General features: G+C 37.0%; 1 protein-coding gene and 1 pseudogene across 1 annotated transcript; one reads left to right on the plus strand and one right to left on the minus strand.

Annotated features, from left to right (window-relative positions):
• Nucleotides 1–7829: 7829 nt before the first annotated feature.
• Nucleotides 7830–17430, plus strand: LOC104121632 (uncharacterized). Its single transcript, XM_070198794.1, has 8 exons — nt 7830–8015; nt 9293–9393; nt 10224–10698; nt 14766–14914; nt 15052–15169; nt 15235–15335; nt 15576–15877; nt 17342–17430. The coding sequence occupies exons 1-8, from the start codon at nt 7830–7832 to the stop codon at nt 17428–17430; spliced, it is 1521 nt and encodes a 506-aa protein (XP_070054895.1).
• Nucleotides 17431–18566: 1136 nt separating this feature from the next.
• On the minus strand, nt 18567–19697 carry LOC104121631 (mitogen-activated protein kinase kinase kinase 20-like; annotated as a pseudogene).
• Between the last annotated feature and the right edge of the window lie 2482 nt (nt 19698–22179).

A 22179-nucleotide genomic window follows, 5' to 3' on the forward strand; every position in this document is an offset into this window, starting at 1 on the left:
TTGGGCGGTCCCACTTTTATTTCTTGGATGGATACTCGGGGTATAACCATATCTCAATAGCCCCGGAAGATAGAGAGAAAACATCATTCACTTGTCCATATGGCATCTTTGCCTTTCGGAGAATGCCCTTTGGACTTTGCAATACACCGGCTACATTCCAGCGGTGTATGTTAGCCATTTTCACTGACATGGTGGAGGATATTATGGAGGTATTTATGGATGATTTCTCCATGGTGGGGCATTCATTTGAAGATTGTCTTCATAACTTAAGAAGAGTGCTTAAAAGATGTGTAGAGACAAATCTGGTGCTGAATTGGGAAAAGTGCCATTTTATGGTACAAGAAGGAATAGTGTTGGGGCATCGAGTGTCTAGCAAGGGCATTGGAGTCGACCATGCTAAGGTTGATGTGATTGAGAAGCTGCCACCGCCCACTTTGGTAAAGGCAGTGAGAAGTTTCCTTGGGCACGCCGGGTTCTATAGGCGATTCATTAAAGATATTTTCCAAAATTGCTAACCCTTTATGTAAGCTGCTTGAAAAGGATCAGCCCTTTGTGTTTTCTAATGATTGCAGGTTAGTTTTTGGGGAGCTGAAGAAGAGATTAGTGACTGCACCCATCATAGTGGCACCCAACTGGGAGCAACCATTCGAGCTCATGTGCGATGCCAGTGATTATGATATAGGAGCAGTCTTGGGGTAACGCAAAGACAAAATGATGCACCCGATTTACTATTCAAGCAGGACGGTCAGCGGTGCACAGCTTAATTACACTGTAACGGAAAAGGAAATGCTGGCTGTAGTGTTTGCCTTCGACAAATTTAGGTCGTACTTAATTGGTTCAAAAGTTATTGTTTATACTCACCATGCAGCAATTAGGTACTTGATTGCAAAGAAGGAGTCAAAGCCATGCTTGATTCGCTGGGTTCTGTTGCTATAAGAATTCGATGTGGAAATCCGTGACAGAAAGGGGACGGACAATCAAGTGGCAGATCACCTCTCAAGATTGGAAGGAGCTGAAAAGAGAATGGAGGTTGAAGACATAACAAAGACATTCCCAGATGAACAGTTACTTGCTGTGACAATGGAGGAGACGCCATGGTATGCTGATATTGCTAACTATTTAGAAAGTAGTATTGTGCCTTATGAACTCTCCTCAATTCAAAAGAAAAAGTTCTTCCGCGATTGTCGAGCCTATTATTGGGACGAACCTCTATTGTTTAAAATATATGTAGATAACATGATCCGGAGGTATATCCCCGAGAAAGATCAACCTTCTGTTTTGCAGGCTTGCCATGCTTCACCATATGGTGGACACTTTGGAGGAATCCGAACAGCAGCAAAAGTGTTGGAATCGGGATTGTATTGGCCTACCATGTTCAAGGATGCCCATGCTTGGGTCAAAAGTTGCGATGAATGCCAAAGGACAGGCAACATATCTCGCCGTCAGGAAATGCCGATGACCACAATTCAAGAGGTGGAGGTTTTTGACATGTGGGGGATCGACTTTATGGGGTCGTTCGTCAGCTCGTATGGTAATAAATATATATTGGTAGCGGTTGGATATGTATCCAAGTGGGTTGAAGCGGTGGCTCTCCCAACCAATGATGCAAAAGGAGTAACAAGTTTCCTAAAGAAAAACATCTTCACACGTTTTGGCACCCCGAGAGCTATAATCAGTGATGGTGGAACCCGTTTTTGCAATAGAGCATTCGCACGTCTGTTGGAAAAGTATGGAGTTCGCCACAAAGTAGCCACACTGTACCACTCACAGATGAGAGGGCAAGTCGAAGTGTCCAATAGAGAAATTAAAAGTGTCCTGATAAAGACAGTGAATACAACAAGGACTGATTGGGCAAAGAAGCTGGATGATGCATTATGGGTGTATCACACATCATTCAAAACTCCAATTAGTATGTCACCGTACAAGTTGGTGTTTGGAAAGGTATGCCACCTTCCGGTAGAGCTCGAACATAAAGCACTTTAGGCACTGCGGTAGTTGAATCTAGATATAGAGACCGCAGGCACCAGAAGAGTCACTGAGTTACATGAGCTCGAGGAATTCAGGTTCCATGCATTTGAGAATGCTAGATTATACAAAGAAAAGATAAAAATGATCCATGATAAGCACATCCTAGATCGGAACTTCAAGCCCGGAGATCTAGTATTGTTATACAACTCGAGATTGAGATTGTTTCCGGGTAAGTTGAAGTCCCCGATGGTTAGGACCCTTCAGAGTGGTGCAAGTGCTCTCAAGTGGAGTTGTAGAGATTGAATCCGAAGATGGGACAAACAAGTTCACGGTAAATGGGCAAAGGCTGAAACATTACCTTGGATGGTCGAAGAGAAAGGGGATAAAGTGGTGATAACTTTGGAAGAGCCCCAGTACATGAACGAGGAGTGATAATGAAAGCTTGTGTCGTGTTGCGACGTTAAATCAGGCGCTTCCTAGGAGGCAACCCATGGTTTGTTATAAATCGTCGGGCCGCGATGTTAACTTAGGCGCTTTTTGGGAGACAATCCATTATTTTCAACCTTGGTTGTTGTAATTGATTTTGAACGACTTTGACCGATCTACTAGTGTGCAGGGCAAACATTATGCGCATCGGAAGGATTTGGGGGTCGAAATTAACCCGAGAATAAGTAAAAATACGGCAAAGACAAAAATTGGCTGGAGACGGAGATCCGCGGCCGCGAATTGGACCGCGGATTTTGGCCTGTGTTCTGTCCCCCGTCCGCGGCCATGGATTGGACCGCGGATTGGGGCGCATATATTTTGCCCCCTCTGCCCAGAATCTGTGATCGCGGATTGGGGCGCGGATTTTGGGCGTGTACAGGTAAGTTTCTTCTTATTTTTTATCCCCCCTTATTTTTCCCTAACTTAAACTCCCCCAACCCCCACTTCCCCCACTTCTCTTCTTCGTTGCAAAACCCCTCCCTTTCCCCATATTTTTCTTTCAACACAAGACTTTTCTCCTTCCTTCTCTTCTCCGCTCAACCACTCTCCTACCTCCGTTCTTCTTAAGATCTCCAAGTACATGATTTTATTCCTCTTTCTTAGTATTTTTCTTTTTTCCTTTTTTGTATAGGGTAGTAAAATCATAGGTACTTTTGTCTGGGATTTGGATTGCGGTTTATATGTGGTATATGGAGGCTATTTGAATTGGTTGATTTGGGGGAAGCTATTGTTGGGTTTGTGAGGAATGGTAGTCCAATTGGGTCTTTGGGTGACTTGGGAAAACATATGCACACTACCTGTTTGTTGATTTGCCTTAATGAGTGTTGAATATAAATTGTGACCACTTGTGCGAGTGAAGTCTGAGTAACCGCCATTGAGACACATATTCCTCTCTCCACTGATAGTAGTATTTATTGTGTAGATAACATGCAACCTTCAAGGAATGGACGCGCTACCGGGGCCTCATCAAGTGGTCATGGAGGCTCATCTCGGGGATGGGTGCCGGCCAGTGCAGCTTAGTTTGATCGTACCGGGTTTGTCTCCAGAGCTGCCCAAGACCGTTTCAGTTTGAAGGCCACTAAAAAACCTGTACCAGAAAGGGGTATTGACAGGGCATCCCTCCAGGATGAGTGCCCTAATATGTATCGGGAGTTGATCAGGCACTGATTGGACAACTTTTTTGAAGAGCCAGAGGAGGGTAACTTGATATTTATTCGGGAGTTCTATGCCAACTGCCCCGAACATGAGGATAGAATATGCATTGTGCGACACACGAGGGTGGATTCCTCGATAGAAGCTATCAGGAGAGTGTATCGATTACCTGAATTCAATGGGGAGGAGGATTTCTATGATACTTACAGGAGAGAACCCATCATATGGAACAGATTTTTCAGAACTATCTGTGCACCAAAAAAAGAGGTAGTGTGGGTTGTGCCGGGATCGAAGCTACACTCTTCCTCACTCACTTTTGAAGGAAAGTGCTGGTTGTACATCATCAACAGTCGCTTGCTGCCGTCCCACAACACCACGAAGGTAAATGGTCTGAGAGTTGCCTTGATATGGTGCTTCGTGAATAGCCATGACTTCGATGTGGCCAAAGTTATTCAGTTTGAGATATTCGTCCGTTCACCACAGAAGAGGTATGGGTTCTTTTTCCCCTCTCTGATCACTAGATTATGTCGGGCAGCAAGGGTGCCTAAGAACCCAAATGCGGATGGCATGGTAAAGAAAGAATCAAAGTTCCAGGTAGACAAAATGACAATCGAGAAAGACTTGGTGGCACAAGGGGCAACTCATAGTGACGATTCTAATGCGTCGGAAGAGGGCGATGAAGGGCAGGAGGAGGTTGAACCTGCCTCACCCCCACAGGAACAAGCTGCAGTGGTTGAAGGACCATCCCAGGGCAGACGGAGCACGCGAATGACAGCCCTAGAACAAGACATGGCAGGACTGCGCACTTCCGTCACGGAATTGGGGACCAGAGTTGATGCTTTGGCCACCCAAAATGCGAAGTCAGAAAAGAAAATCATGGGCTGGCTGCGTGCGCTGGGGAGAGCATGTCATCTCCACCCTGGCACTGTCTCCGATCAAGACTGATCCACCGAGGAAGTTCCTTTACCTCACATTACTTTACTTTGTATGACATGGGGACATGCCATCTTTTTATGTATGGGGTGGGGGATACTTTGTTGTAGGTTGTATGTAGATAGTTTCATAGTTTATTTGATTAACTCATTGATTTGATTATGCGGTAAGTAATAGGATTGGACTACTCATTTATCAGAAGTCTAACTAAATGATGACTATAAGCATTTGGCATTTTTGCGTATATAGTTCTTGTTTGACCTACACTCTAAATATTTAACTATTTTTCTGCTGTAGGTGCGTATTAGATCCTGGTGACAAGATTGTTGACTGCCCACCCACTTTGACAATGTATGAATTTGATGCAGCTGTAAATGGTGCTCATGTCATAAAAGGTAGATACGAGTTTTAGTTATATTCCTAGTTATTATTATACCGAACTTTAGCTCCTTCCTCTTCTAGAAGAGTCTTGAACTTGTTTTGGTGCAAGAAATCATCAGCGTTGAAATTACTGTAGAGATCTTGGGAAAAGAAATAGTATAGAGAAAGAAGTTACAAAGAGGGAGGAATGGAGAGGGAGGGAGGGGGAAAGAGAGTGGGGTGATGGAGGGAGGGAGGAAGAGGGAGAGAGATTATCCTATTGTCTTGTTGTTCAAGAAAGACCAAAACTTTTAGGAACACAGACTCTTGAGCAATTACTTGGTTTACATTAAATAAAATACCCTGAGATCTTCTTCCATCTCAAAAAAAAAAATACCCTGAGATCTTCTTCTTATTTTTTGATAAGTAAAACAACCTGACATTATCAAATGACATCTTTTATGGTTTTGTACCAGCTCTTGTTGATTTCTTAAGCAATTGCTGAAATCTAATCATTTCAAGTAGTTGTATTCTTGGTCTATTTCTCTTTGTGGTTGTACTTTGCTTCCCTAGACTTAATGCACGTGAGAGTCTCTGTACATGGTTCGAACTTCCCTAGACTTCCTTAGACTTCCCTAGTCTAGGGAAGTTCGAACCATGTACAGAGACTCTCACGTGCATTAAGTCTAGGGAAGCAAAGTACAACCACAAAGAAAAATAGACCAAGAATACAGCTACTTGAAATGATTAGATTTCAGCAATTGCTTAAGAAATCAACAAGAGCTGGTACAAAACCATAAAAGATGTCATTTGATAATGTCAGGTTATTTTACTTATCAAAAAATAAGAAGAAGATCTCAGGGTATTTTTTTTTTTGAGATGGAAGAAGATCTCAGGGTATTTTATTTAATGTAAACCAAGTAATTGCTCAAGAGTCTGTGTTCCTAAAAGTTTTGATCTTTCTTAAACAACAAGACAATAGGATAATCTCTCTCCCTCTTCCTCCCTCCCTCAATCACCCCACTCTCTTTCCCCCTCCCTCCCTCTCCCTTCCTCCCTCTTTGTAACTTCTTTCTCTATACCATTTCTTTTCCCAAGATCTCTACAGTAATTTCAACGCTGATGATTTCTTGCACCAAAACAAGTTCAAGACTCTTCTAGAAGAGGAAGGAGCTAAAGTTCGGTATAATAATAACTAGGAATATAACTAAAACTCGTATCTACCTTTTATGACAAGAGCACCATTTACAGCTGCATCAAATTCATACATTGTCAAAGTGGGTGGGCAGTCAACAATCTTGTCACCAGGATCTAATACGCACCCACAGCAGAAAAACAGTTAAATATCTGAAGTGTAGGTAAAACAAGAACTATATATGCAAAAATGCCAAATACTTATAGTCAGCATTTAGTTAGACTTCTGATAAATGAGTAGTCCAATCCTATTACTTACCGCATAATCAAATCAATGAGAACAATCAAAATTGATAATCAGCATCCTTCCAGTAACTTTCTTCTTTTGTTGGATCTGCAATTCAACAACTTCATTAGTTTTAGCTTATCCATCTCCGTACTATTGCGAAAATCATCAATCAATCGATCACTTCCTCTTGCAATTTCTATAAATAAAAGTGGGTTGAGTTTTCTTTTTCCTTGTCTGCTCAGATGAAAGGAAAGGATGCTTCAATAGCATATCAGCAGTCCATCGCGATCTCGGCTCCTTAACATGACACTTTTTCAAAAAATCTTCAGCTTCTTTTGACAAACCTTTGTTTTGCAAATCCGGTGATCCCATTCCAATTTTGCACAATAGATAAACAATGTCGTCATCTTCACTGCAATCCCACATTGTCTTCCCTGTAACCAGCTCAAAGGCAGTGCACCCAAAAGCCCAAATATCGGCTTCAGGTCCGTACTCGTTACCAAGAAATGATTATGGCGCCATGTACATAGGTATTCCCTTGAGTCCGCTCTTTCTTTTCTGACTCCTCACTCCAACCTTCTTTGCGAACCCAAAATCAGCAATTTTGGCAATTCGCGAATGTTATCCGATTTAATATCAAGGTGAACGAAACCTCTCCCGTGAATATCACTAAGCCCCAAGAGAATCGATTTCGCGTACTGCTTTACCTCAAAATCACGCAATCCTTTCCCTGAATTTGATTGTCATTTTGTGCGGAAGAAGCTTGAGATGGTTTTATTTCTCTTTATTTCATCTCCTCTTCATTTCAACTGGCCGATATTTTTACTAAATCCTTGTCTAGTGTTTCACACAATCTTCTCCTGGGCAAGCTGGGAGTTCTCTCACCCCAAATCTTGAGGGGGTGTTAGCATAGATAGCATAGATGACCCAATTGATAGACTTACTGAAGTCCCAACATAGTAGCAATCCCAATATGTAAAAGTCCACTATTTATTTGGTTGTATTCTTTTTGTATAAGGACTCGGTATTACACTTGTACAGACACCTTTTTAATAATAAATGAAACTCATATTTCTTCTCAGATATTTCTCTCTCTCGAACATTTTAGGGTTCGTCAAACTGAAATCCTTCAATTTCTCTCTTTTCATTTGCAAATCTCACATGGTATCAGAGCAAACGTGGTTGGTTTCATCATTTTATATGATTCTATCGGTTCAATTTTTGATTTTGATCAACTTTCATATCGGTGATTCTTCGTGGGTTCGGGTTTTGGTTATCGATGTTAATTCCTTAGTGATTGAACAAGTTCAGCCACAAATTTGGAGTTTGTATAGACGATTGAGGTAGCGATTCATTGGTTGCTGGTCTTTCGCGATTTTCCTACAATTTAGGGTTTGCTTTCTCAGATTTGGTGGTATTTCTCTATACTTTGTTAATTTGCATTGTTTCTAGTATAATTTCATACAATTTCGATTGTTCATTTGCATCCTCTTTGATTCGGATAACTATGGCTGTTGATTCTGCCCTTCCCACTTCATTCGAGACTCTAGAAATTAGTCCTAACCCTAGTGTTAATCCTTTCCATCCCATATACCTTCACCCCTCAGATACTCCAGGGAAAATATTGGTTTCAGTCCCATTCGCTGGAATAGGATATGGTGAATGGAGAGAGGGAATGATAATATATCTTTCGGTAAAGAATAAACTCCAACTCATAAATGGGTCTTTCACCAAACCTGACTCCGATTCTAGGCTTTACCCTTAGTGGAAGAGGTGTAACAATATGGTGAAAGTTTGGATTATGAATGCCCTTTCCAAGAAAAGATCTAAAATTGTCCTCTATTACAAAACAGCCAAGGAAGCTTGGGATACCCTAGAAGAGCGTTATGGAGTTGCCAACACTTCTCAATACTATAGTTTTCAAAGGGCTATAGCCGCCACTACTTAGGGGTCTTCTGACATAGCTACATATTTCACAAGGTTGAAAGGTTACTGGGATAAGCTTGGTACTTGAACGTTTGGCAGACCATGCACATATGGTGCTCTTCTTGAGTTTATTGACGGCCAATAGCTCATTCAATTTTTTTCTGGGTTAAATAATACATATTCTACTGTTCGAAGTAACATTCTAATGATGAGTCCCGTACCATATGTTGGAAAGGCATATTCTTTATTGATTAGGGATAAAATCTAATGCTCCAATTTTTTCTTCTAATTCAGCTTCTTTTCTTGCCAACTCACAATCTGCTCATGCACCTCCACAATAAAACAACCCTAGAAATTATACTCAACAAGTTAATTTTGAGCCTAAGAAGTCCTTAATATCTTGCAAGTATTGTATGAAGACTGGACATACAGTGGACAAATGTTATAAGCTCCATGGGTTTCCTCCAAATTTCAAATTCACCAAAAACAGACCTCCACATGAAAGGAAAGTTGTTGCTTGTGCTTAATTGGAGACATCTTCTGAGACTTCCATGACTCCTGACACTCAGAATGCTGATGTCTCTCCACATGGGTTCTCAAAGTAACAGTATGCTCACCTCTTATCCCTTTTCCAACATGCACAACTCACTTCTCATCCACAGCCTTCATCCTCAACTGCTTATGCCGACTTTGCAGATCTGGTCAACAGTACTATTTTTAATTAAAGATGGTTCTTTTATATGCAAAGCTTCTAAAATAGATTTAGTTTCTTGGATTTTGGATTCTTGTACCACTAATCACATGACACTACATAAATACCTATTGCACAATATTAAACCTTTGTTGACACCTTCTCTCATTACATTGCCTAATGGTTACGAGGTTAAAGTCACATCCATGGGTTCTCTTTCACTGTCTTCTACTATCATTTTAACCAATGTCTTATTAGTGCCTTCCTTTCAGTTCAATTTGATTTCTATACATCAACTCCTTACTCAAATCAATTGTTATGTTATTCTTACTGTTGTATCTCTTTTCCTACAGGGCCCTTCTCTGAAGAGACCATTGGAAATTGGTAAAGTGGATCATGGTCTCTACATTCTTATATTTCATCTATTATTGTTCCTTTGTCTTTTGATTAATCAGTAACTACTATAGCACCTATTGCTTCTGCTTTTCCATCAGTTTCTCTAAAGGTTTCAAATAATGATGTGTCACCTAGTGCATGTTCATTACATACTAGTGTTAATGATATTTCTCCATCTTCTGTGTTTTCGACCTCATGTAATTCTACAACTATTAATAAAAATGATGTTTTGTGGAATCAACGAATGTGTCACATTCCTTTTGTGAAAATGATTTCTATCCCACATCTTCCTTCTAAATTTTCAGCAAAACAATCTTTTACTTGTCCAATATGTCCCATGGCAAGACAGTAGAGAACTCCTTTTCCTGATAGCACCACTCATTCTTCCAGAATTTTCCAACTAGTTCATATTAACCTATAGGGACCCTACCATATTGCTACCTACAATAGTTTTAAATATTATTTAACCATTGTAGATGACTATAATAAGGTAACCTGGACTCATTTACTTTCATGTAAAAGAAATGTCTTTTCTCTTATCAAGGCTTTCATAAACATGGTCTCCACTCACTATGGTACCACTGTCCAGACTATAAGAACTGATAATGCTTTTGAACTAGGATCTTGTACTTCCTATGATGAATACCTTTCTTCCATCTCACTAAACTACTTGTTCACACACTCCATAATAAAATGGTGTGAAAGGAAGCACAAGCACTTATTGGAAACTGCTAAAGCCCTCTTATTTCAGTCTAAACTGCCCACCAAATATTGGGGGGGAGTGCATTCTTACAACCACTTACCTAGTTAACAAATTTTCATCTACTGTTATTTCAAATAAAACTCCATATGAAGTGTTAAATGGTTAACCTCCCTCTTATATCTTAGATCTTTTGGTTGTTTGACCTATGCTTCTGTTCCCGTTCCTCACAGGGATAAGCCCAGAGTTGTCCCTTGCATATTTATGGGATATACCTTTGGGAAGAAGGGATATAAACCGCTCCACCTATATACCAAATCCATTTTCTATTCCAAAGATGTCTCTTTTGTTGAGCACCTGTTTCCATCCAACTCTTCTCCTTCTGTGTATTTTCCTACTTCCTCTCAACATTCATCTAAATCTTTTGATGCCACTTCTTTCTCTTTTCCTTCTCATTCTTCACCCACTACTTTTGCTTCCTCTCCTACTTTCCCTGTTCCTGCTTCACCCATTATTCCTCTTTTACCCTCTCCTTCTTCCCTGCCTCCTCTAAGAAGATCTTCTAGGCCTTCTAATCCTCCAGTGCATTTGAAGGATTATGTGTGCAACTCTGCTCCACACTCGGTTTCTTCTTTACCCTATCCAGATCCTTCATCCAGTTCTGTAACGACCCGACTTGTCATTTTAAGAATTAACGTCTCGTTCAGTGACTTAAGGTCTCGAGCAGCTTCACAATATGTATTATGACCCGTGGGTGTGGTCGAGTTTAAATTACTGAAGATTCAGAATTAAATTAAAAGAACAATCCTTATTTAGAAGCTTAAATGGAAAGAGTTGACCGAAGAGTTGGCTTTTGAGCAAACAACTCCGAAATGGAATTTGATGATGTCAATAGCTCCGTATGGTGATTATGGACTTAAGGACATGTCCAGAAAATTATTTAGAGGTCTGTAGAGGAATTAGGCTTGAAATGGCGAAAGATGAATTTTTGGGAAGTTTTACCGGGGGTTAATTTTTTGATATCGGGATCAGAATCTAGTTCTGAAAATTTTCATAGCTCCGTTATGTCATTTATGACTTGTGTGCAAAATTTGAGATCAATCGCAATTGATTTGATACGTTTCGGCGCAAAATATAGAAGTTGGAAGATTTGAAAACTCATAATTCGATTCGATGCGCGATTCGTAATTTCGGTGTTGTTTCGCGTGGTTTGAAGTCTCAACTTAGTTTATATTGTATTTTGAGATATGTTGGTATATTTGTTTAAGGTCCCAAGGGCTTCGGGTGGATTTCGGAATGTAAACGGAATGGATTTCGGACAAAGAGGGTTGCTGAAAATTTCTGTCGCCAGAAATTTTTGGTGCGTGGAGCCAACTTTGAAAGCTTATATCTCGCAATTCATAAGGAATCAGAAACTTTTCAAAACATAAAAGTTGTAGTTCTGAAAAGTTAAACCATTCATTATCTGAAAACTTTGATTCTTGTTTCCAGAAAGTTAAACCATTCATTATGTGGACATTTGTACAGAAAGTTATGATGGATTGAATGAAGGCTGGTAGAGCAGTTTCGCCATGCGTAGAGCCAATTTTGGAAGGTTATATCTCGCAATTCATAAGGAATCGGAAAATTTACAAAACATGAAATTCTAGTCATTCGATTCTAGTTTCCAGAAAGTTAAACCATTCATCATTTGGACATTTGTACATAAAGTTATGATCAATTGAAGGAAGGCTGATACAAGCAAGTTCTGGTGGACTTTTAGTGACGGAAAATGGACTTTTAGTGACGGATGGGCAGAAACTTAAGGACCAAAAATGGTCATTTCCTTTATTTCGTTTTGGATTTTTGGAGCACGGTTCTTGGGCGATTTTTGAGCGATTTTCACGGGAAAACATAGGGGTAAGTGTTCCATATCCTATATTGATTATATTTCATGATTCCATACGCATTTATATCATGAATCCGTAAATTTATGGAAGAAAAATCAAGATTTTTGCAAAATCTTCCATAAACGAAAATTTAAGATTTGGAGGTCGAGTTGTTATCGGAATTTGATAAAATTGGTATGGGTGGACTCGTAATTGAATGGGTTATCGGATTTTGTAACTTTCGCTGGATTCCGAGATGTGGGCAAATTTTGAGTTAGTTTCGGATTTTTATTGAAAAATGTGTATTTTCTTATGGAATTGATTCTATAATTTTTGTTGACTGTATCGAATAATTGTGACTATATTCGAGCGGTCCGGAGGTCAATTCAAGAAAGAAGGCAATTCTGGAATATCGGCATAACTTCAAAAAGGTAAGTGTCTTGCCTAACCTCGAGTGGGGGATTACCCCTTAGGCATCGAGTCTTATGTGCCATTTGTGAAATGTGAAAAGCCATGTACGCAAGGTGACAAGTACGTATTTGGGCTTATATGTACAAATTTTATTGGATTAAAATCTTAGACATTATTGTGTAGTAAATTGGATAATTGTTGGCATTTATTAAATCATCTAATTGCTATGCCTAAATCCTTGTTGTTGAATTTGTTTTTATATGACAATTTTATGTGATTGTTACTTGAAAATGTATGTAATTTCGTGAGTATTGCTGGTTTGATATTTCTTGGAATTTTATTTCATTATGAATTTTCCCTATGCAAATATTTAATTAAGCAAGTTTAAAAAAAAGTATTAATATAATTATCTAAATTTGGCCTAATGAAGGTGTTGCCCTATGCTGATTATTTTCTATCTCTGTTGATTATTTTTGAGGTTTTATATACATTGTGTGGAGCCTTGGGCTATTTATTGTGAAATTAATTGATTTGGTTGTATCTTTGGAATTGTTTGTGGTCATTGGCCAAATTGTGATATGAATTGATTTTGTTATGTTGCCGTGATAATTTCTCGTGTAAATTATTATGTTGTGTGAATTATTATTTTGAGGATATAAGCGTGGCATTTCACCGTTGATATTATATGGGTATAAGGGTGGTATTTCACTGTTATTGTATTTGTTGAAATATTATCTGGGCGGAGCGATAAGGGTGGTTATAGGAGGGATAAGGGTGACAATATGAGCGATAAGGGTGGCTATTGATATTGTCAGGGCGGAGGGGTAATGGGGGCTATTATAGGAGTGATAAGGGTGGCTATACGAGAGATAAGGGTTGCTATTGTCAGGGACGATATGTGATGATGTGGTGTTGTAGTGTTGATGATTTTCATGTGATATTCTTGTATTTATTTTTATACCTTGTGCAATTTGTCTTGTTGTTGATAAATTGATAACAATCTGATTTATGTTGAAATTGGGAGCCTGTGGCTATTGCCAGGCGGATTATAAAATAAAATGTGGGCACGGGGTGCCGTGAGTAAATAATGAGGATATTGGCACGTGAATTGTCCGTGCAGTTGTGGTATGAAATGAGGGCACAAGGTGCTGTGATTAAATGATAATGATATTTGGCACGTGAATTGTCCATGCAGTTGTGATATGAAATGAGGGCACGAGGTGCCGGGAAAATATGATGATTTAATTATGGGCACAATGTGCCGTGGAGATATGAAAAATGGGTTGAGACCCGTGTTTACGAAAAATATGAAAATGAGCTGAGACCCATATTTTTATGATTATGAAATGAGGTGTCACATGGTGACTTTTTAATCGAAGAATTACATTCAAAATATTTATTTGGAAGGATTTTTATTTAGAAAGTATTATATGAAAGAATTATATTTGAAAGATAATTATTTGAGAAAATTATATTTGAAAGAGAGTTATTTGGAAGAATTATATGTGAAAGACATTTATTTGAAGAATTTGATTTAATTAGGTTTACTTATATTTATTGTTTATTGAGCGACATTAATGGTATTTTGTTGTCTTGCTGTGCATATCAATGGTTATTTTATGTTGCCCTTATTGTTATTTGTTCCTATTATTTTGTATATTATATTGCACAGGTTATTAGACTAGTGAGTGTCTTGACTGTACCTCATTTCTACTCCACTGAGGTTAGTCTTGATACTTACTGGGTACCGACCTTGGTGTACTCATACTAAATTTCTGCACATTTTTGTGCAGAGCCAGGTATTGAAGATATCGAACTTGAGAAGAGTTAAAGCGGGATCATAAGGATTCAAGGTAGAGCTGTTTGGTCGTCGCAGTCCCTTGGAGTCTTTTTATTTCATTGCACTATTAATTTTTAATCAAACAGTATTGTATATTCGGTCCTCGTGATCAATCCATGTATTCAGTTAGAGTTCGTGACTCAGTACTACCAGTCTTGGGAGGTTGTATATTTATTTTGTTCCGCTATTAGTTTTGATTACTTATTTTATTTAATAAAAAAAAAATGCTTGAATTGTAATTAAAATCGGCTCATTTAGTCTTAGAGACTAAGTGCCATCACGACGCCTATGGTGGAATTTTGGGTCGTGACAAGTTCCCAGCATATATGCAAGAATCTCAACATTATCAATAGGCTATATCAAACCTTGCATGGAAGGAGGCTATGCTCAAGGAGTTTCAAGCCCTTGAGGCTAATCTGACTTGGGACATTATTCCCCTTCCTCCTGGAAAGAAAGCCATTCCATGCAAATAGGTCTACAAAATTAAATAAAAATCTGATGGTAGCATTGAAAGATATAACGCCGGGCTTATCATTAGAGGTGATACTCAAACAACTGGAATTAACTACAATGAAACTTTCTCTCCTTTTATCAAATTCACTACTATCAAGTGCCTCCTTGCTATTGCAGCCAAAAGGTCTTGGATTATTTACCAACTTGATGTAACCAATGCCTTCTTACATGGGGCTCTTTCAGAAGAAGTTTATATGAAAGTCCCCCTTGGGTTGTCTGTTTCTAATCCTGCCAATGCTCCTTCTGGGTCTCCTCTCGTGTGCAGACTCAAAAAGTCCCTTTATGGGCTTAAGCAAGTATCAAGACAGTGTTTTGCCAAACTCTCTTCTGCTCTTATCTCCTCGGATATCATTCTAGCCTCAATGATTATTCACTTTTCATTAGATCTTCATCAGCTTCTATAGTTGTTCTTGCAGTTTATGTGGATGACATATTATTGGTTGGGGATGATGTTGTTCTCTTAAGTCTTTCTTGGATGATCAATTCAAGATCAAGGACCTTGGTGATTTGCACTACTTCTTGGGTCTTGAAGTTTCTAGAGTTCCCTAAGGCTTTCTGTTGAATCAGCACAAATACACTAAGGAGTTACTTGCTGAATTTCACTGTTCAGATTGCTCTCATGTTGTGGCTCCATTGGACTTGAATTGTAAACTTAACAATGAACTGGGGTGTTGCTCTCTGATCCTTCTCTTTTTAGGATATTAGTGGGAAAATTGAATTTCCTTCGGCATACAAGACCTGACTAAGCCTTCTTCGTTCAACATTTGAGTCAATTCTTGCATGCTCCCAGGTCTACTCATATGTAGGCTGCTATACACGTTCTTCGTTATCTGTTGAATGACCCTGCAAAGGGTATTCTTCTTAAAGGCTTACTCAGATTCAAATTGGGCTGCTTGATATAATTCTAGGAAGTCTGTTACTGGGTATGTTATCTCTTTGGGTGGCAGCCCTGTTTGTTGTAATTTTAAGAAACAACCTACTGTTTACCTCTCTTCTGCAGAGGCTGAATGTCGAGCCTTGCACAAAATAGTGGCTGAATCTACTTGGCTTGTGCGTCTATTACATGATCTTGGTGTCTCTGTTTCCAGTCCTGTTCCTGTTTACTGTGATAATCAAGCTGCCCTCAGCATTGCTAAGAATCCTGTCCAACACGAGCGGACCAAACATATAGAACTTGATTGTCACTTTGTACGGGAGAAGCTTGCAGATGGTTTGATTTCTCTTTATTTTATCTCAACTGGCCGATATTTTCACTAAATCCTTGTCTGGTGTTCCACATAATTTTCTCCTGGGCAAGCTGGGAGTTCTTTCACCCCACAGCTTGAGGGAGGGTGTTAGCATAGATAGCATAGATGGCCCAATTGATAGACTTGCTGAAGGCACAACATAGTAGCATGCCTAATATGTAAGCGCCCACTATTTATTTGGTTGTATTCTTTTTGTATAAGGACCGGATATTACACTTGTACAGATACTTTTTTAATAATGAATGAAGCTCATATTTCTTCTCAAATATTTCTCTCTCTCTCTCTCTTGAACATTCTAGGGTTCGTCTAACTGAAATCCTTCAATCTCTTTTGTTTCATTTGCAAATCTCACAGAGACATAGGAGAGCACTCTTTTTCTCCCCCTATTCAGAAGGGACTTACGTTGACTCTTGTGAAAGCATCTTTTTTTTTTGGATTGTTGTGGCACCAAAAACTTTATCAAGTATGCATCATTGTCATGTCAATTGATAGTTGAGAAATACTAATAGACCCTTACACTTTAGGCCTATTTTTCACTGTTGACGAATATGGTTCAATGTATCGATTGAATATTTCTCTCATTTAATTATGCAACAATAAAACAAATAGGGTCAAGTCTCAAGCATAAATTGGAAGATTGACAGGATTAAGTAAATAATTCATTTAAGTATTCTTTGTAGGAATGTGAGTGAGAGATGTTTGGTGATAAAAGTATTCTACCTTGCCAAAAAAAAAACAAAAAATATGTCATCTTTAAAAACAAAACAAAAAATATGTCATCTTTTCCAATATGTAACTTTGGAATTTTATCCTAAATGATAACCCTCAGCTATATAATTATACTTTTTTTCTTTTCTAATCCACATTTTCATTCATGGTATAATAAATCAGACTTTATATTTTAGAGTAAAAAAGTAACTAATTAAATCAATCAAATATATGTAGTTAATACTTTAAATAATAAAAGAACTTCGACTAACAAAAATATAATTTTAATATATAAATAAAGTTGCTCATATCAGTAATTTATATATTATTAAAAGGAATAAGAAAATATATACGTTATATTAAAAGGAGAGTAGTGAAGCTGATAAAATGTCATATTAGCAACGAAGTAATACTGAATAATGGATCATGTAATAATGAAAAATAAGAAACAAAATAGTTAATCGATAACTATACGATTCGTTTTCTTTAGTTTCACTTTTGTTATTGAGTTCATTGCACTGAGACACAAGTTGGAACTTTGTTAAAGCAATATGTACGATCTAATGTGTTTAAAAAGCCAGATCACAATTTGTCGTGACTAATATTTGTTTTTCTCCACTAGTGTTCCAGATAGACGAGGGTGATATGAATCTTATTGTACTGGATTGCATGCAAACTATTGTCCTTTAATCACGTTTGTTGCTTTTCACAAATTGCAGAGTATTTCTTGCAAACAAGTATAGTTCTTTCAGCTTTTGTCGATATCCTGGCGGAAGAAAGAATTGGAAAGACAATTGTAAATCTTTGATGATTTAGTGGAGATTCGCCTTCTAATGCTATTTATTAGAAACATATGAATGAAAGAAGAAATGGACTTTACTTATGTCGAGTGTCCTCTACACGTTTCACTGTTTTGATGGGAAGATACATCTTTTTCCATTGAATGTATATTCTATAAATTAGCATCTTCAATCACAGCTATTCTTTGATATCGAATAGGCTCCATGTGCCACCAACAGCTTTTGTGGTTACAAGATTCTTAGCAAACTCTAGCATTCAATAGAGCATACTATAATCAAGTTATTCTTATCCAATTTAACCCCTAATAATTGAGATACTTGAAAACTCTAATGATGATAATTCACTTAAGTTGGCCGATTTATTTGATCAACTAATGTAGAAGCATACTTTCAGTCCTTATGGATTTGTAGGAGTATTTTTTGGTCTCTCTTTAATTTCCTTTTTGTTGTTACGTACGTTGGACGACTTTTTGTAAAAGGAAGGACATGATCTTACTATTATTACTTTTTATTGAACTTATTAATATCTCTGTTATATTTTCTTGATGATGATTTCAATACTTGAATACTTCATTTGGATAACCATTTTTGTAAAAAGAAGAAATATCTCAACTTGTAGGCTTAAAATCGAAAATCTAAAATATCCAAACGATTAGTCCAAAACCAAACTTAAAAAATCCGATCAAATCCGACATTATTTAGATTATGTTATTTTGTGACTTGAATTATTTCCTTGTATTTTTAAGAAACCCATAATCTATAAGGTTTAGGAAAACCCATTATCCTAAGAGATGTGGGAAAGAAAAACCTATAGTGCTTGTCAAATTGGAAAACCTAACATAACTCTGCATACATTAAAACATTATGTAGTCACTGTTTAAAGAGCCTCTCTTTCTAGTTAACTGATTGATTCTATATATCATGATCTAAGAAAGAAGAATACAACATATATATAAATCTGCAAGATATGTTGAAACAAAAATGTACTCACTGTTAGCAAAAATTTCATGTAAAAAGCTTCCTTTTTGTACAGATTGTTCAATATTACAGAAAATATAAACACAAAATTGTTTTTGTTTAATACAAGGGGCTGCACCTGATCTCTCTTTTTTTCACAGGTTGCCTACGTACCCCAACTAATCTCCTATGGGGATCAAGCCCGAACGTAGTTCTTTACATTAGTATAATTCTTTACATTTGTATAATCATTCTAATCAAAATTGATAATTAGCATCCTTCTAGTAGCTTTCTTCTTTTGTTGGATCTGCAATTCAACAACTTCATTGGTTTCAGCATTGTACTACTACAAAAATCATCAATTAATGGATCATTTTCTCCTGCAATTTCTATAAACAAAAGCCGGTTGAATTCCTTTATCCTTGTCTGCTCACGAACAACAACATTATCATCAGATGAAAGAAATGGATGCTTTAATAGCATATCAGGAGTCCATCGCGATCTCGGCTCCTTAACAAGACACTTTCTCATAAATTCTTCAGCCTTTTTTGACAATCTTTTGTTCTGCAAATCCGGTGATCCCGTTCCAATTTTGCACAATAGATAAACAACGTCGTCAGCTTCACTGCAATCCCACACTGTCTTCCTTGTAACCATCTCAAAGACAGTGCACCCGAATGCCCAAATATCGGCTTCAGGTCCGTACACGTTATCAAGAACTGATTCTGACGCCATGTACATAGGTGTTCCCTTGAGTCCGCTCTTTCTTTTCTGACTCTTTACTCCAACTTTCTTCGCGAACCCGAAATCTGCAATCTTGGCAACTTTTTCAGTACCCACAAGAAAAATGTTATTTGGTTTAATGTCAAGGTGAACGAAACCTCTTCCATGAATATGACAAAGCCCTGAGAGAAGCGATTTCGCATACTGTTTTACCTCAAAATCTCGCAACCCTTGCCCTGAATTTTGACCAATCCGATCAGCTAAACTCCCACCAGACGCGTATTCAAGAAACATGTTGTACAATATCTTCCCATCTTCTTCGGTAACATCAGCTCCGAAACATCGAATAACATGATCACAATCTTGAAACTCGTGTAGTAATTCTCTCTCTTTCTATAACGACTTTGAACGCGAAAACAAGGCAGATTTTACTGCGATTGTTGACGGAATATTAACGGAGGAGTTTGTTGTCGTCGTTGCTAAAGTGACGATACCAAAACTACCTCTTCCTATGGTTTTGCCTCTCGTCCACATTATTGGATCGCTAATCGCCGCCATTGAATCAATTTTTCTCTCGCTCTCAATAGTAAGTTGATAACCTGGTTATTGTTTATGTTTTGGTAACGTTTGGATGTTGCTTTACTTATATAAGAGGAGTTGGAGTTAGTTTTCGTTTTCCCTATCTACATAGGAGTATGATTACGTGTTTCTTGAGTTACAAGGTTTTTAGGGCCGACAATCTAAAGTTGTAAAGTTTGAATAATTTGTTTCTTTTCTCTTTTTCCTTAATTAATTAACAAATTATTTACTACTTTTCCAAGTAATCTTACTACTTGCTGCTAATTAATAGGTACTATATTTTTGGCTAACCCTAGCCCCGTTATAAAACCAGTTTCTATTTCTTTTTAGAAAAATCATACTTACTAGACATAATATTGTTTAATTAATTTTTAAATTATGTAATAGTTGTAGTATAATTTTTTTACATTATCAGTATACAAATAAACTCTTTATTTTTTTAGGCAGGACTTGAACTTGATCCACAAATTCAAAGAATGAGAAGGAAGAAGAAGGGTTTTTAAGCATATAAAAAATCAGGAACTAACAAGAATTAGAAATTCTAAAATTACCTTTGAGTTAATATCATACTCTAAGACACTATTACAAAATGAAATACTAATACAGTAAAAAAAACAAAATTTTCATAAATTTAATTCATCAATCACGTTAATATATACACACTCTTTTCTGGTTTAATTCCTAAATTAAGCTCATATATATCATCAAAAGCATCTCAATAATCATTTCCTTTATATCAATCTTAATCACTAAAACAGAATATGACTAATGATTTAGTGTATGAATTAGATTCATCACCATTCAAGTTCCTTTGGGTTTAGTTAACTCAACCTTCTTTATCATCACTCTTAAATTATTATGAAAAAAATTCAAATAAGGAGAGCAATCAACAAATTTAAGCTTACTTACTATAGTAATTCTTTTAACAACATTTTGAAAGTTGAAATATACTCAATGTTTTTGTCCTTTATTTCCCGAAGCAACTGGGATAAAAAAGCACCAAATTTGGTGACTTATTAAGGGAAAGACAAAGTAAGAACATGCTATTGGAGACGTTGCAACATACATAGGAAATACCTATGTTTATTGTGTACGAAATATGAATTCAAAGGCAGAGTAAGAAAGGGTTTAAGTTAAAAGAAGAATTAACCCAAATAGCCGCCCAACCCAATCACTTAAACTAATAATACACTACTAGAAATCCGCTAAAAACCAATCAAATATTTCCGACCAATGTTGGTCGGTCAAAAAAAGCGACCAAAAATCGTCCAGCTTGGACGAAAACTGGAAAATAAAAATTTATATATTTTTTTAACTAAATACCGACCAACGTTGGTTGGTAAATTGGTCAACGAATTGACTCAGCTGGTCAGACAAGAAAATTTTGGATTACCGACCAACGTTGGTCGGTAATTTGGACCCAATTTTTTAAATTTTAGTAATTATTTTATTATTTAAAATATTTTATAATATTTAAGAATTTATATTTAAAATTACCAGGGGAAGCATTTACCGACCAAAGTTGGTCGGTAATTGTTATTTTCTGCAAAATAACCGACCAAAGTTGGTCGGTTATTACGTCAACATTGGTCAAACTTTTGAATTACTTTTATATTTACTATCTAAATAATATAAATATAATTCGTTAACACTTTTGTAATTCAAATAATGAATATACTAACCTATACTATATATAACATGCTATATATGTAGTTAAAGTAGTACAACGAAGCGTGTTATATATATATATATATATATAAGAACACGAAGCGCTAGGACCACATATATATATATATATATATATATATATATATATATAAGAACACGAAGCGCTAGGACCACAAGGTCGGGTTCTTTTAGGGATAGACTTGTGAAGATCCTAATTAGTATATATAACTTATCATCAAATATATCTATTTGTAAATTGATTCATCGACTTATAATTTACTTAGATGCATCGATGAATATTAAAAACAAAACGTTTGACCTATATCGACTAATAGTAAAAATAAAACGTCTCGACCTATATCGATTAATCTATGTCATGCATTATTAGTGATGAATGAATGAAAAATAGAAGAATTAATACTAAACATCTTTGACATATATATATATATATATATATGGATCACAAAGTAAATAAACGAAAGAAGTTATTAGTATTAAGTAAACGAGTTAAATTAATAGGTCAAACATGGTCAAACTTTAACAAGCTATATATATACACACACTAACATATACTATAACAAGCTATATATATAGTTAAAGTATTACAATAAAGTGTGTTTTTGTGTGTGTGTGTGTGTATGTGTAGGTATAGCCGTATATATATAAGAACACGAAGCGCTAGGATCACAGGGCCGGGTTCTTTTAGGGATAGACTTGGGAAGATCCTAATTAGTATATATACTTTATCATCAAATATATCTATTTGTAAATTGATTCATCGACTTATAACTTACTTAGATGCATCGATGAGTATTAATCAATGATTCATC

Source organism: Nicotiana tomentosiformis, chromosome 3 (assembly GCF_000390325.3).
Source record: "Nicotiana tomentosiformis chromosome 3, ASM39032v3, whole genome shotgun sequence".
NCBI classification, from domain to species: domain Eukaryota; kingdom Viridiplantae; phylum Streptophyta; class Magnoliopsida; order Solanales; family Solanaceae; genus Nicotiana; species Nicotiana tomentosiformis.